This window comes from Octopus sinensis, linkage group LG6 (assembly GCF_006345805.1).
Source record: "Octopus sinensis linkage group LG6, ASM634580v1, whole genome shotgun sequence".
In the NCBI taxonomy this organism is placed as follows: Eukaryota; Metazoa; Mollusca; class Cephalopoda; order Octopoda; family Octopodidae; genus Octopus; species Octopus sinensis.
This window is the reverse complement of record NC_043002.1, coordinates 25,199,611-25,214,378: the sequence shown is the minus strand read 5'-3', so window position 1 is coordinate 25,214,378 and position 14,768 is coordinate 25,199,611. Positions and strand designations below refer to the sequence as shown.

Genomic DNA, 14,768 nt, shown 5'->3' with positions numbered 1-14,768 from the left:
CAGCACTGGAGGTGAGATGCCTTGTACACAGTATGTCTCCATTTGGTTTAGTTGGTCAAATTTTGAATATTCTTCAAAAATTTAAACCCAGTTATAATTACATAACTTTTCTTAACACCTATTTTGTGAACATATTTAACTGGACCAGTTTCATTACCAGATAAACCCCTTCAGTAATCTTAAAAATGTATAATAAATTAAACTATATATAATTTTAAAAATAGTATTTCTTCATATACCTGGAATATGTGTCCTTGTAATATCTCCTAGAAACGTCAGGGAGTGAACCATTTTACAGATTAAGCTGTATTATAATTAAAACAATTTGTATTTGATTCATATTTACTTTATATTTAACATATAGTGTTAGTTTTGGCAAGAACTATGGCATAACTCTTTAAACCCTCTCTCTACTATTAGAAACACCACAAATTATTATTCTAATGGATTTCATGTTTGTTTTTCAGCATCCTGAATTGTTAGTTGCTTCTTATAATGCCAACGAAGAATCTCCACATGATCCAGATGGTGTGGTATTAGTCTGGAACTCCAAGTTCAAGAAAGACACACCTGAATTTACATTTCACTGTCAGGTAGGTCAGAAACATTTTTCTGTCTTATTTTTTAAGTCATCAAAACTTACAGTTGATATGTAATGAGATGTGAAATTGTTTTGCATGAGATCAGTCAGTAAGTTTCTTTCAGTCGTTTGTCACATGTGTCATTAAGTCACTGACAAAAGCTGTCGAGAATCATCATCATCATTGTTTAACATCCGTTTTCCATGCTGGCATGGGTTGGACAGTTTGACTGGGGTCTGGCAAGCCAGGAGGCCCCACCAGGCTCCAATCTGATTTGGCAATGTTTCTACAGCTTGATGCCCTTCCTAACAACAACCACTCCGAGAGTGTAGTGGGTGCTTTTTATGTGCCATCGACACAGGAGGCAGTTGGGGTGACATTTTAAATTTCCTCAGTCCTTCAGCTTATTTTAACCTTATTTTGTCCAATTGTAACATTCCTGCTATACTCAAATCTTAATTGTGGCCTCTTTTGTAGTTCCCATGCCAGATGGAACATGCACTGAAGTTTAAATATTTGGTATTGTGTCCAATCCATGCTAGCATGGAAAGCGGACGCTAAACGATGATGATGATGATGACTGCAAAGTTAGTCTACACAAAAAGTGTATGTTGAAACTTGGTTGAATATCATTTACATATCTTTTAGAACTGTCATCTTACATTTGTACGTTTGTATATGTAATATTTGTTAATCATTCTTTGTTCTTTCTTTTTTATACCCACTTCACTCTAGTCTGCTGTGATGTCAAGCTGTTTTGCCAATTTCCACCCAAATTTGGTAGTTGGAGGCACCTATTCTGGCCAAATTGTTCTGTGGGACAACAGAGTCAATAAACGAACTCCTGTCCAACGTACTCCACTCACTGCAGCTGCTCACACGGTAAGTACAGTAACACTGCACTAATTTCCTTCAAATATTATCTCTTACTCCACCATATTGTCTTGTTTAGTCTTCATTGTTTACCTGTCATTACTCATTATCACCATTTAATGTCTGATTCCCAATCTGGCATGGGTTGGACAGCTCAATAGGAGCTGGTGACTGTCTTGAATTCTAGTATTTGTTTTGGCATGGTTTCTATGGCTGGGTGCCCTTGCTAATGTCAACTACTTTGCAGAGTGTACTTGGTGCTTTTTACATGGCACTAGCATCAAGTGAGGTCACCAAATAACTTACATGACAAGATTCCTTCACTAAGTGGGGTGTAGCACTGAGGGCAGTGCCTTTATACTTGGTAATCAGGGGTTAAAGCATGATAAAGAGTCAAGAATAGATGTCTTGCTGTAGGGGAGACACATGGTTATTCTTGTTGGAAGAGAGAGAAGTTAATGATGAAGATGTGTCAGAGCATATACTCAAGTTAGAGGAAGGTGATACCACTACTTTTAATTACTTTACTTTGATATGTAAAAAATAAATTAATCTTGTGACTGTGTCAGTAAGTATCCCAGCTGTTTAATCAACAATACTACCTACTCATTAGAGTGTAAGTGGTTGAGTATTCCACAAACATTTTTACCTTGATGTGAGCAGAATCAGTATGATAGCATGAAAAGGTTTGCTTTTGTCAGTTACAGCTACAATCCATTAAAAGAGTTTTTGCATATTTTCCATCTACTCCATTTCACTCACAAAACTTAGGTCTGCCCAAGCCTATGCTAGATCTCACTCACTCAAGGTGTATTTATACCACCCAAAAGTAGGCTTACACTCGTACATGTGCAATCATATGTGGTGCAAAGATGCTGACACAATACAGGCAAATGTATGCACATATGTGCAGATTCACTGTTAGTACTGAATGTAAATTTAGATATTCTGGATGTGAACAGTGCTATATTTTCAACCAGAACATTTTTATGGGATTTTATATTGTTTGTGTGTTTTTTTTTCCTACTTTGTCATTTTACATATGGCTTGAGCAACCAGACACATCATAGGGCAATGAGGACACTTCAATCTTAAGAGTTATATGGCAACCCTACTAATACTGGCACTATGGACTACTAGCATGTAGTACAGGGCAACCCCTCTAGTACTGGCACCATGTATGCCAGAACGGAGTACAAGGCAGCCTCACTGAGACTAAATACACCAGTACAGGGGTATAAAGCAACCTCATTAGCGCCAGTGCCATGAGAAAATGTACCCAGTACACATAGTAAAGTAGATGATGATAAAAAGTATTTCAAGCTGTAGAAACCAAGCCACAAAGTGAAATATACAATCGAGATGGGGCTCTCTGATCTGCTTTAGGAGAGCAGTAGCCCTGAATGAGAACTGATTTGAACTGACATAACCTGCCTAATCTATACCAGAGAATGCAGATGTAGATGTGTGCACATTATGCACACACACACACACGCGCCTGTTATTAGTTTGCACTGGTGGCATGTAAAAAGCACCCACTACACTTTTGGAGAGGTTGGCGTTAGGAAGGGCATCCAACTGTAGAAACTTTGCCAGATCAGATTGGATCCTGGTGCAGCCATTTGGCTTGCCAGCCCTCTGTCAAACCGTCCAACTCATGCCAGCATGGAAAGCGGACATTAAACGATGACGACGACGATGATGATAAATGTTATAGAGAGAGCTTAAATATGTTTTACATTTCTGCCATTTGTTCACTTTAATTAATTAATTTATTTATTTGTTTGACAGCATCCTGTTTATTGCATCAAAGTAGTTGGAACCCAGAATGCTCACAATTTAATCAGTGTGTCGACCGATGGCAAGATCTGTTGCTGGAGTTTGGACATGTTATCACAACCTCAAGTAAGAAGTTTATTATTTTTCTTATTGTATTGCCATTGAGACACAGAGTTTGGATCTTTGGATTGTCATGTGTCACTTGCCTGACTCTAAATTATGTTAATTTTCTCTAGCTTTGTTAATTCACATTCTCGGCTATAAATTATATTAATTACTCCATTACATTCTTCAATTTCCCTAACATTCCATTTGGTAAATTTTTCTTGTTGGAAGAATGCAATGGACATTGAAAGGAAGGAAGTATTAGTTAATGTTGCTCCATTATAAACATTCTGTGGATACCTCTGCTTCTAGTTTAGGATTAATTAGCCAATTGGAAACTCATATTTAGTGTAGAAGGGACTAGAGGAGGGGATTGTGGTAGTTGACTAGGTTTACTCCAGTTGATTGTTAACATGCTCTGAAGTACTAGTAATTTCCTGGTGTAATTACATAATATGACGGTGGCTGAATAATAAATAGTTGGAGATATTTCACAAACTGAACCAAGTTCAAGTTCCTTCTTTGTGTTCTGGAATTGGCGAAATATTAGTTATATATGTAGATCATAACTGTGAATATTACATATAAACTTATAGTTGTAATCAGGTTAGCTGCGCTGTGAAGACATATGCCTATCAATTAACAGATAATTTTGGATGCCATTGAGAAGAAATATCAGACAGCATGGAAGGTAGAGATGAATATATGAACAGAATCATGCATATCTGAGAAAGCTCGACCTGATTATGCCAATAATGGCAGCAATGATGATGACTCTTTGGAGGAACTGAGATCTTATGAAGATAGTTAAGCTTATAGGTTGATTAAGGGCCATCTAAGACAATTGTTTGACCTATTTGAAATAGCAACTATATCTCCCTCAAATCACAACCTACTGACTTCAACAAGGAAGGACATGTGGGATAATATAGTCCAAGATAGCCTTAAAAAGGCAGGATGATTGATAGGACTGTTTTTGACCATAGATCTAGATAATGAAGGGGTAAACAACATTAACATAAAATATTTAAAGCGATTTGTCAGTGAATAGATGTCTGTATTCTAAGAACTATTTCTCTTTTGTCTTATATTGTAGGACAGCATGGAACTTCAACATCGTCAAAGCAAAGCAGTTGCTGTGACTTGTTTCTCCTTCTTAGCTGGAGACGTTAACAACTTTGTTGTTGGTAGTGAAGACTGCACAGTTTACACAGCATCTCGGCATGGCAGGTTTGTAAATGTTATTTTTTTCTGAGCTGTTTCAAAATTAACTATAATCTATCTACTCAATGGAACAGTTTGTCTGATTTGTTCTCATAACCCATTTCTATTAATACTAGCAGTGAAGAAACTTTAACAGTGCTTAAATTAAACAGAATAATTTACATACAGTTCAGTTTATGAAAATCGATTTAGTTTTGTTGGAAAATAGTACACACACAAAGCCACTTATCCAGTAGGCTCAGGTACCAGAGGATGTCTGGATTTCTAGATACAGGCTACATATATACTTTTATAAAATAAACAACGAGAAGTAAAGAGTGAAACTATATTTAATAGAAACAAATTAATACACTACTAAAGTAGATTTATTTGATCTTTATTAATCCAGTTAAAAATTTTAAATCCCTGTATAGAATGCCTGTACTCTATATACTATACAGGATGAAAAAATCACTAAAGAAAAGTAAAGAACACTCATTTATTTAATGTCTGTTTTTCCTTGCTGTCATAGACTGAGCAGAGAATTATTGGAGGCAGGATTTTATACTAGATGCTCATCTTGCTACAAGTGGTGTACTGCATGCATTGATGTGTAGGTTGTGGATCCTGAGGTCATGTCAGTTTCTATTCTGAACGGCAGGCTTCTCACACAGTATCAAATGTAATGTGGCGGATCAGTTGAGATTTCTTCTGTCTCTTGTCTCAGTTTCAGTGAAGGAGCTAGAAGTGTTTTGTATGTTAAGGAAAGTTTCTGTCATTCTCTGCCACTGTGAAGGCATCTGATTCTCATCATCATCGTTGTTATTATTAAAGGTGATGGATTAGTAGAATCATTAGACCATTGGACAAAATACTTTGTAGTATTTTTCCAGCTCTTTATGATCTAGGTAACTACTAATGATCAACTATAAAGATATTCCAATACCTTGGTGTCATTATGTCTACAATTTAAAACTGATATATATAAGTATTGGCAAATCTTAGCTTGCTTTTAGTTAATATAACTTTAACCTAAACTGATAGATTGAAGTTTGTACGAAACATGTGTGTTATATAATCTGTGTATTATTTATTTCAGTAAAGCTGGTATAACTGAGTCCTTTGAGGGTCACCAAGGCCCTGTGACTGGAATTGATTGCCACAATGTACCTGGTCAGATAGATTTCTCTCCATACTTCCTGACATCGTCTTTTGACTGGACCATTAAGCTGTGGAGTAATCGAGTAAGTCCATCGTTTTCATCATCATCATTTAATGCTTGTCCTCCATGCTGCCATGGGTTGGATGGTTTGATAGCATTTGATGAGTTAGAAGACTGCAGCATGCTTCAGTATCTATTTTGGCATAGTTCCTATGGCTGGATGTCCTTCCTAATGCCAACTAATGTACGGAGTGCACTGGGTGCTTTGCTCATGGAACTTGTAGTAGTGAAGAGTGCCTTGTAATTTGCAAGGCCAAGGGCTCAAATTGGCCCCTATAACTGAGTGAGAATAGAAAAATAGTATTTGATGATTGTAGGTGGGTAATAGATTTATAGTTGCAAAGGGTGATAATCGAAAGTGGGTGGGGATATAAAAGAGAATAGAGGAAAAGAAAGGGATTAGTGACAGGGATTATTGAGAAGTGTGATGGAAAGATGATAAGGTGGGTTGTGTAGGGGAGGGTCTAGGGCAATCCTACCTTATAAGGGTGTGTGTTTATGGGCAGAAGGTGCAAAGGAAAGAGGGCTGGGGAGGAGCAGTAGATCAGAGTGAAGAATCTTTAGATTCCTTGAAGAAAGGAGACGTGTGGGGTTCATGGAAATAGTCCTGAGGTGGGGAAGTATGAAGAAGGTGGAGAAGCTATTGATGGGTGGCAATGAGAGAAAATGAGGCAGGATGAGAACATTTGAGAGAAAGAGCCTCTGGAAGTTACAGTAGAAGTATGGGTAGGGAAGGGGATTGCATGCTACATTTCATTTCCCTATTCTGAGTAAACTAGGATGTGTAATGCTTTAAGTCTTCTTTTTTTTCTCTGTGGTTCAGTATTGTCATCATCTCATATTATTTCTTCGTGCTGGCTTGTTTTGGATGATGTATTTATTGAATATTAACTTCTTTTAAATAAGCAAAGAAAGGAGGAATCATCATTATTATTTAATGCTTTAGCATTTAAACTGACCATATCTGGCCAAAATATTCTACCTGCTTTATGTTGTTCAAACTGGCCAGATTTGGTTTCTCACCAATCCTACAATATCGTTCTAAAAAATTAACAATTACCTCAGGAAAATTTCATAGTTACATAACAGTATATGATTACTTCAAAACAATGTACATAAATAAGCATTACTGCTGATAGAGTAATCTGAATGTTAAAGGGTCAAGTGGACTGGATGGGCAGAATTATTTGAGTGCACAACAAAATGCCTTGCAGTTTTTTTCTGGTTTATTGAGTTCAAATCTAAGTCTAACTTCAAATCCCATGCCTTTCATCTCTCTAAGGGTTGACAAAATAAAGTGCCAGTCAGATACTGGCATCAGTTCTGCCAACCATCCTTCTTTCTAAAATCGCTGGCCTGGTGCTTAAATCAAAAACAAATTATTATTTGGCTCCCTGAATTGTGGGCAACACACTTTTGCTTCTGGTTGTTCAGTGTTTAAGTTCTATCAATCCCTGAGCAAGAAACTTAACTACAATTGCTTGTCTTGATCATATTATTCTATACAAATATTGAGCAGTGAGAATCCTTTTGTCTTGCAGAGTTCAAGGCAACCTCATTAGTGCTAGTACTGTGATAAAATACACCCACACAATACACTCTGTAATGGGATTGTGGAATGATAAAAAAAAAGAATGTAGGTGTTAAGAAGACACTTAGTCTTGTCTTGTTGAGATGACAGCCTGTCTAGTGCTGGTATTACAATAAAATGCATTTAGTACACCATGTAATTTGGTTGATTTTTAGGAAGAACAGCTAGCTGTAGAAACTGTGTCAAGAAAACTTTATGTGAAATCTGGTTCCAAGTTCGTGTAGGAGTGCAGTAACTCCAAATAAAAATTCACTGAGACTGTGATAACCAATCCAAGTCATGCTAGTATGGAAAGTGGGACTAAAATGATAACATTTTCTAAACCACTGCATTGTTGCTGTACCTCTTAAAATTATGTTTTTATGTAGTGTATAACTCAACAGTAGAATCCATTTCATCCAAGCTGTACTCAAAAGCTTCAACAGTTGTTTGATATACTGTATGCCCTACTGCTTCTTAGATTAGTGGACTTTACTTACTAATTGTACCTGTGTCACCAATACTTCAGTCTCTGTACTGACATCCCACATAAGTACCTTTGTTTGTTTAATATCTTTTTATTCTTTAGTATCCTTTTCATTTCAGTCTTCCATTATTAAATGAAGTCCTAACACTGATTGTATCTAAGCTGGGTTATTTATGTTATCAATTGGTTCTTTTCATTTCTTGCAGGATTCGAAATACATCCATTCATTTGAAGACAACAGTGACTACGTCTATGATGTACAGTGGTCTCCCATACACCCAGCCATGTTTGCTAGTGTTGATGGAATGGGCCGACTGGATTTGTGGCACCTTAATAACGAAACTGAGGTAATTAAAGCTATAAAGCTGGTCTTTTAAGTCTGTTACATTTTGCATGATGAAACAAAGAAATAGATTTAGTGTATGTATGTGTTTCTGTGTATACATACACACCTATATTCGTGGTTATGTACATATATGAAGAGACGCTGAAAACGTTCCTGCCTTTAAGGGTATCACAAAAGGCCTGGTTGGAGGCCCAATATTCCTAGTTCTTTTACAGGACTTAGAAAAACTGAAGGACTGCTGCAATAAGAGTGTGAATCTGAGAGGGGAATATGTTGAATAAAATCATAATTAACTGATCCTCCTGTATTTTTTTTTTAACCCCAAACTAGGAACTTTTCAGCATCCCTTTGTACATGCAAGGGTTTACACACCCAACATTACTATAACAAGACCTAAGATTCATGAAAATATTCAAAGCTTCTACCTTTATCTAAAAGTTATTATATTCTGTGTATTACAGGTCCCAACTGCTACAGCTGTTTCTGATAATAATGTTGCTCTAAATCGGTGTAGATGGCACCAAAGTGGACATCATATTGCAGCTGGTGATGACAATGGACGTATTAATGTTTATGATGTGGGCGAGGTTGGTGATTTACTTTACCTTCTTTTTTTATTCTTAAACGTTTTCTTTTTCTACCCCTGCACATCAATATAACTATTTATGTAGGCATTGTATTATTCCACACCTAACTAACAATCATTCAAAGAAACTCTGAACACACCTGTATGGTGTCACCTGGAGAGATTGTTAGTCATGTAAGACAAGGAGTTGTGTAGTTGACAAATGAAAATAAAATTGTGAGGGTGTGTAATAAGGCTGTGTGTGTGTGTGTGTGTGCAGTACTTGTGTTTGCTAAATGCTTTCTTCATATGAATTTTTCTCTTTCTCCTCTAGCATATTGCCAATCCAAAGAACGATGAATGGTCATGTTTCCGACAGACGTTGCAAGAACTGAAGAGTCATGCTGCTGAACGAGAAGAAGATTCTTCGTTTATGGGATCAATGACAGTGCCACTGCGGTAATTTTGTAACACCCCCCTCCCCTCCATCGTTTCCCTCACAGCTACTGAACATAAACAGCAGTCCACAGCTCCCAAGGGCACACATCAGTGGAAGAAGAGACAAAGATAGAGATGGTTGTGTTGTTGAATGGTGTCTTCGCATTTCGGACTTCAGATGGTGACCTTGGTTGGGTGAATAACTGCCCTGATTTAAGTTAGCCTCGTATTTTCTTATCAGATAAATTACATTTATTCTGCTGGCATTTTTATTTCATTTTACTTTTCACAAAAGAAAGAGAGACTCTGTTATTTTTTTTTTTTAAATAATGGTCTAATTTATGTATTTAGATTGTTGGGGAGAAGGACTTAAGAAATGCATGTGATATTATCATTATATAAATACATATTATCTTTGTTCCCAACATGCTTGTCATATGGCCATTTCTTTTCCCTTTATTTTTTTTTCTCATTTTCAAATTAGAACTAGAAAGGTATTTTCATTTAACAGAATATAATAAAAGTTCTTCTGTTATAAACTTAGGCTGTTATTTCTGTTGCAAGTTGCAGTAAATAGGAATGTCTGAAATGGATGCTATTTACAGTTAATTTGATTGTTTTCTTTTCCCTTCTCTTAGTCAATAAATATTTCCACAATACAAATAATGTTTGCTTTGAATCAAAAAATGTTTAATAAAGTTGAAACTAAAGTCAAAGTGAAAGATGAGACATGTATATTTTTTCTACTTTATAATCTCCAACTTTGTATCTTACACTTTCTGCTTGATAAATACTGTATTACTATTAGCAGCATTAGTATTACAATGTATTATTAGTTGTTATTGCAGTTATTTCTCCTCTTTCAAAACCAAACACTTTACAATAATAGCCTGAAACTTAATAAGATTGTTCTGACTTGGGGATAAAACAATTTTGCATCATTGCCATACTAACTGTAATCATTATAATACAGTCATTCACTTGTGTTATTTTGTGATATAATATAACCTGTGCCTGCAGGGGACAAAGAGTGAATATAAAGGTGTTTTTAACATTTACAATAACCATCCTTAACAAACACACACACAAGCTAGTTACATAAAGCAATGCTATATGCTTCATTTGCATTAAGCTACCTAATGAAATTAAGATATATCTGCAGAAATAAGTTTAAAAAGAAATTACAATACATGTCTTAACTAGTCAATAAAGTTGTATGGATTGATTCAATAATGTTGACTGTGGTCACACTTTTAGTTACCATAGGTGTTTATTTGAAATTTAGCTTTGGGGTTCATTTCATTAATTAACTGGACAGTAAATATATCATTTGGTAGTTATTCAACTGCTAATATAATTATTATTTGGGGATAATTTTGCTTCTGTTGTTCAATTCCTCTTGGGTAATAATTCCTTGATGTGTTACAGTAGGTTGAGACATTTCTTGTGTCAACTACTGTTACTACTTACCGCTGGAACATGTATTATTCTGTAACAACCACTCCATGCCAAGCATTTTGTTTCTCTGTAATACCAAAATAAATTTATTTGCTTACATTTGTCTTGTCTCTTTCTCTCATTGTCAACACCTTGTTTTTGCCTCTTTTTTTTTGTCTTTCCAAACTACACTGGGTTCATGGTGATCAGTTTACGCATTTGGGGGTTTGGTTTTATATGAATATGTACACATCAGTAATTAGATGGAAAAATGTGAGCAAGAGAAGCAAGCAGACCTGGACACAATGCAGCAGTGGATCATGGACTGGCAACTCAAGCTGGCTGTGGACAAATGTACCACCATGCATTTTGGGAGGAGAAACCCAGTGTCCACCTACTCCCTCCACAACACTAGTCTCAAAAAGTCTTCAAGTGAACGTGACCTGGGTGTTATTGTCGACAGTGATTTGCGTTGGACGAAACACATCGCCAAAATTGTCAAGAAGGCTGAGGGTGTCTTGGCATCACTCACCAAATCCTTTGTGAGACGCTCTCCGGCTATCTATCTGCGGCTTTATATAGCTATGGTAAGACCTCACCTGGAGTTTGCATCACCGGTCTGGAACCCCTATCTTGCCCAGGACATCAATCATCTGGAAGCTGTTCAGCGACGTGCAACCAAAAGAATACCCTCCATCAGGCATCTGCCATATCCTGAACGCCTTACTTCCCTGGGCATGGACACATTGAAACTCCGACGTCTGGCAGCTGACCTGGCAGACACACATAAAATTATCAACCATCGCACAAACAATAACACTGAGCACCTCTTCAAACTCCACCCATGGACATATTTACAAAGTAAGAAAACAGCACAGCTCCCATGACTTCAGGAAACATTTTTTCATGCTGAGAGTTGCTGAAGCGTGGAACAAACTGCCGGCATCGGTTGTTAGTTGTCGGAGCACTGCATCCTTCAAGACTTCCATGCTTCCTGAGATTCGCCAACACTACACTTGATTTTCTCCCCTCCATACACACACAAGCATGTTCACTTTCCAGACATTTCTACATTACTGCATGTACTTTATATGCACTTTCTGACAAGTTGTGGTGCACCTGAGCACTGTATACAATAATTTCATTATTATTATTATAGAAATAATCTTAAGATTATAAACCTGGAAAATTACAGGACAAGTAAAGTTCAGGACAACTTATTACATCTGCTAAATTACAGAACAAGAAAATTTTTACCTAAAATATTGCAGCAAAGGATAAAATTTCAAATAAAATATTTAGATTTAGAAAATATTAGCTTCTATTAAAACCAAAAATGTTATTACAAGTTGTTACTTCTATTAAAAATAAAAATAACTCAAAATATTTTTTGCACTTGAAAAAAAATTCATTTTTTAAAATTACTTTCAAGTTTCTAATTAAGTTATAGAAAATAATAGTACATAATTAGTACAATAAATAGAATACAAAAATTAGTTTGTTGTTACAGTGAAATCTACCTGTAACAACAAATTCACAGTAAAATTTGCTTGAATTATTTATTGCCAAGTCTTCACATTTTCAGACTTGACCCCCAATGCCATTTTTACATAATGAATTTGCCTACCATACTATTCTACTTTGCATAAAACTTTAGCTATATTGGTACTTCTGGCTCTCATTTTTTAAGTATTCTAGTGTGTCAATATTTAACAAAATGATAGTACATTTCTTCATTATAATGTTACTTTGTAAATTAATATTCAAATTTTATCTTTAGCTGCAATATTTTAAGTAAAAATGTTCTTGTTCTGTACTTTACCAGATGTAATAACTTGTCCTGTAATTTTCCAGTTTTATTATCTTAAGAATATTTCTCTTGCTTGCATTTTTCCAGGCTATTATGCTAATTAATAATGTCAAATGTGTCAATTAGCAGTGTCCTTGATAAGTTTTTCCTTATTTCAATGACACCGGTGACATATACAAAAGTCCCCTTATAGAACTATATTATCACCCTCAAATTTGAGAAACAAAACACTCATAACTTCTTTTCTATTAAAACTTCATTGCATGAGATTGATATGAAATTCCTCAAATTTGAACTCTATCATTTAAGCTTAATTAAAATATAGGTTGTTTTTAAAATAAAAAAAAAGTTAATTATACTTAGGTTCAATTTTTTGACCTTGTGGCGTTAATCTCCTATAACATTGCTACAAATTTTAATGTAAACTTTTTTTTCTACTGAATCAAATCTCAGCTTTTTTTTTATGACAAAATGTAGCTAGAGACCAGTCCTCTTCAAAAGTGTTAACAATTTAGCTCAGAACTGAATTAGCGACAAGCTCTGACAGATGCTGTGTGAGTTAACTGCAGCCTTAAGAATATTATTCAACTACTACTGTAGATGAATGATATATAATAATAGTAATAATAATAATGGGTGCAATCTCTGGACCAATTATGAACCACAGTTCACCAATGGACCAGCAGTTATAAAACAGAAATCATGCCTTCCTTCAAAATAGAGAATTTCTATTTCTGAGCTAGTTTTAGTTGGTTAGGTTGTTTAAATGAAAGTATTGTAGCTAGACTGAGGCAGACATTCAAGATGTAGCTATCACCTGTTAAAAATAGCAGCCAAATCCCCTTTAAATCATACTCCTCAAAGAAAATCGTGTTCTACAAAAAAAAAAAATTTTGGATGGTTATGGCTAGAATGCTATTGATCATATGTCAAGTTACTAGATGGACAATGAAACTGACCTGTTGTGATAAGTAACTTTGAAGTGATTGCTTGAAATAGAAATATCTACAGTCTTTAAAAAAAAAAAAAAATGGGAAATGGAGTCTTAGATATAAATTGTTAGAAAAAAATTGATTGATGGTCATGGTTGAAACCCTTTTGATCATAGGTCTGCTTGATTTGTTGATGTGAATATAAACGACAAAAATGGGGATAGTGCCTGGAGATGCCATTATGAAAGGTTGCTAAATGAATGGGAGAAAGAGTTTGCCGAATGTCGACCCAACAAAGGGAATAGCTATCCGAATTGACAGTACCATTCGAGCGTGGGTTGTTGCCAGTGCTGTCTGACTGGCTTCTGTGCTGGTGGCATGTTAAAAGCACCATTCATGTGTGATCAATGCCGCCTGACTGGCCCTCTTGCCAGTGGCACGTAAAAAGCACCCACTACACTCTCAGAGTGGTTGGCATTAGGAAGGGCATCGAGCTGTGGAAACCATGCCAGATCAGATTGGAGCCTGGTACAGCCTTCTAGCCCTCAGTCAAACCGTTCAACCCATGCCAGCATGGAAAGTGGATGTTAAACGACGACGACGATAATGAATGAGCTAGTGTGTAGCATAAACATTTGATCACTATAAGCAAATCATCTGTGCAGGCAGCTCAGCAAGAAATTGTAGAACTGTCTTTCTTTGACTCCAGAGACAATCATTAATTAACAAACTCCAATCAGCCCAAACCAGGATTGATCTGTTACTGGCGACCAGGCTGGTCACAAAGTGATTCACTGCAGCCTGGGAAACAGGAAAGAAACTTATGGGCCAGTAGCTGCTGGTTGAGACAAGCTGCACAACCGCTCTAGTAATTGCAAAGCCTGTGGATAGCTAGGGTGGAAAGAGCGGTATAAGAGCAATTAATGGGAGCGAAGAAAATGTAAAGTACTGGCACTGGATTGTAATAAACCACCTCTGTTAAAGGATTTGATGTTAAGTGATGAGGATGGATGTAATCAACAAGCTGGGAGGCATTTTGGTCAGTGAGGAAATGGTAAGGTTTGGAAGGGCATGATGTGCTGTGAGTGCCGCAGAAGAGATAAAACTAGAATTATCAAAGTGAGCGAAGGAAGGGTGGGTGTTCCTCATAAGATGGAAGACATGAATTTCCACGTTATGTTTGATGGCAAGCAATGGAGACAAGTGGTTCTAGAAGGGTGAGCCTCCAGTGTTGAAAAATAAAATGTGTTGCTATGTGGGCTATTTAAGATAGGTGGTGGACAGCTGAACATAAGAGGGAGGTGGAAAGTGGATTGAGGAAGGTATTTTAATGGCTTGGGAAGAAAAGGTGAAGAATTGGGTGCTGCCACTGATGGCAGTTGTTCAATAAACAAAGAATAAAGCTTAACCAATGGTGGAC

General features: G+C 36.3%; 1 protein-coding gene across 38 annotated transcripts in view; it reads left to right on the top strand.

Annotated features, from left to right (window-relative positions):
• The window catches only part of LOC115212820 (cytoplasmic dynein 1 intermediate chain 2), an 82,041-nt gene extending 71,315 nt beyond the window's left edge, over positions 1 to 10,726 (top strand). For all 38 annotated transcript variants that reach the window (XM_036503760.1, XM_036503756.1, XM_029781553.2 and 35 more), the window contains 8 exons: positions 468 to 593; positions 1,317 to 1,463; positions 3,246 to 3,359; positions 4,435 to 4,568; positions 5,641 to 5,785; positions 8,027 to 8,167; positions 8,628 to 8,753; positions 9,066 to 10,726. In XM_036503760.1, coding sequence (XP_036359653.1) covers positions 468 to 593; positions 1,317 to 1,463; positions 3,246 to 3,359; positions 4,435 to 4,568; positions 5,641 to 5,785; positions 8,027 to 8,167; positions 8,628 to 8,753; positions 9,066 to 9,194 — 1,062 coding nt within the window. In that variant the 3' untranslated portion in view covers positions 9,195 to 10,726. The remainder of the gene's footprint in view (positions 1 to 467; positions 594 to 1,316; positions 1,464 to 3,245; positions 3,360 to 4,434; positions 4,569 to 5,640; positions 5,786 to 8,026; positions 8,168 to 8,627; positions 8,754 to 9,065) is intronic.
• Positions 10,727 to 14,768: the final 4,042 nt, after the last annotated feature.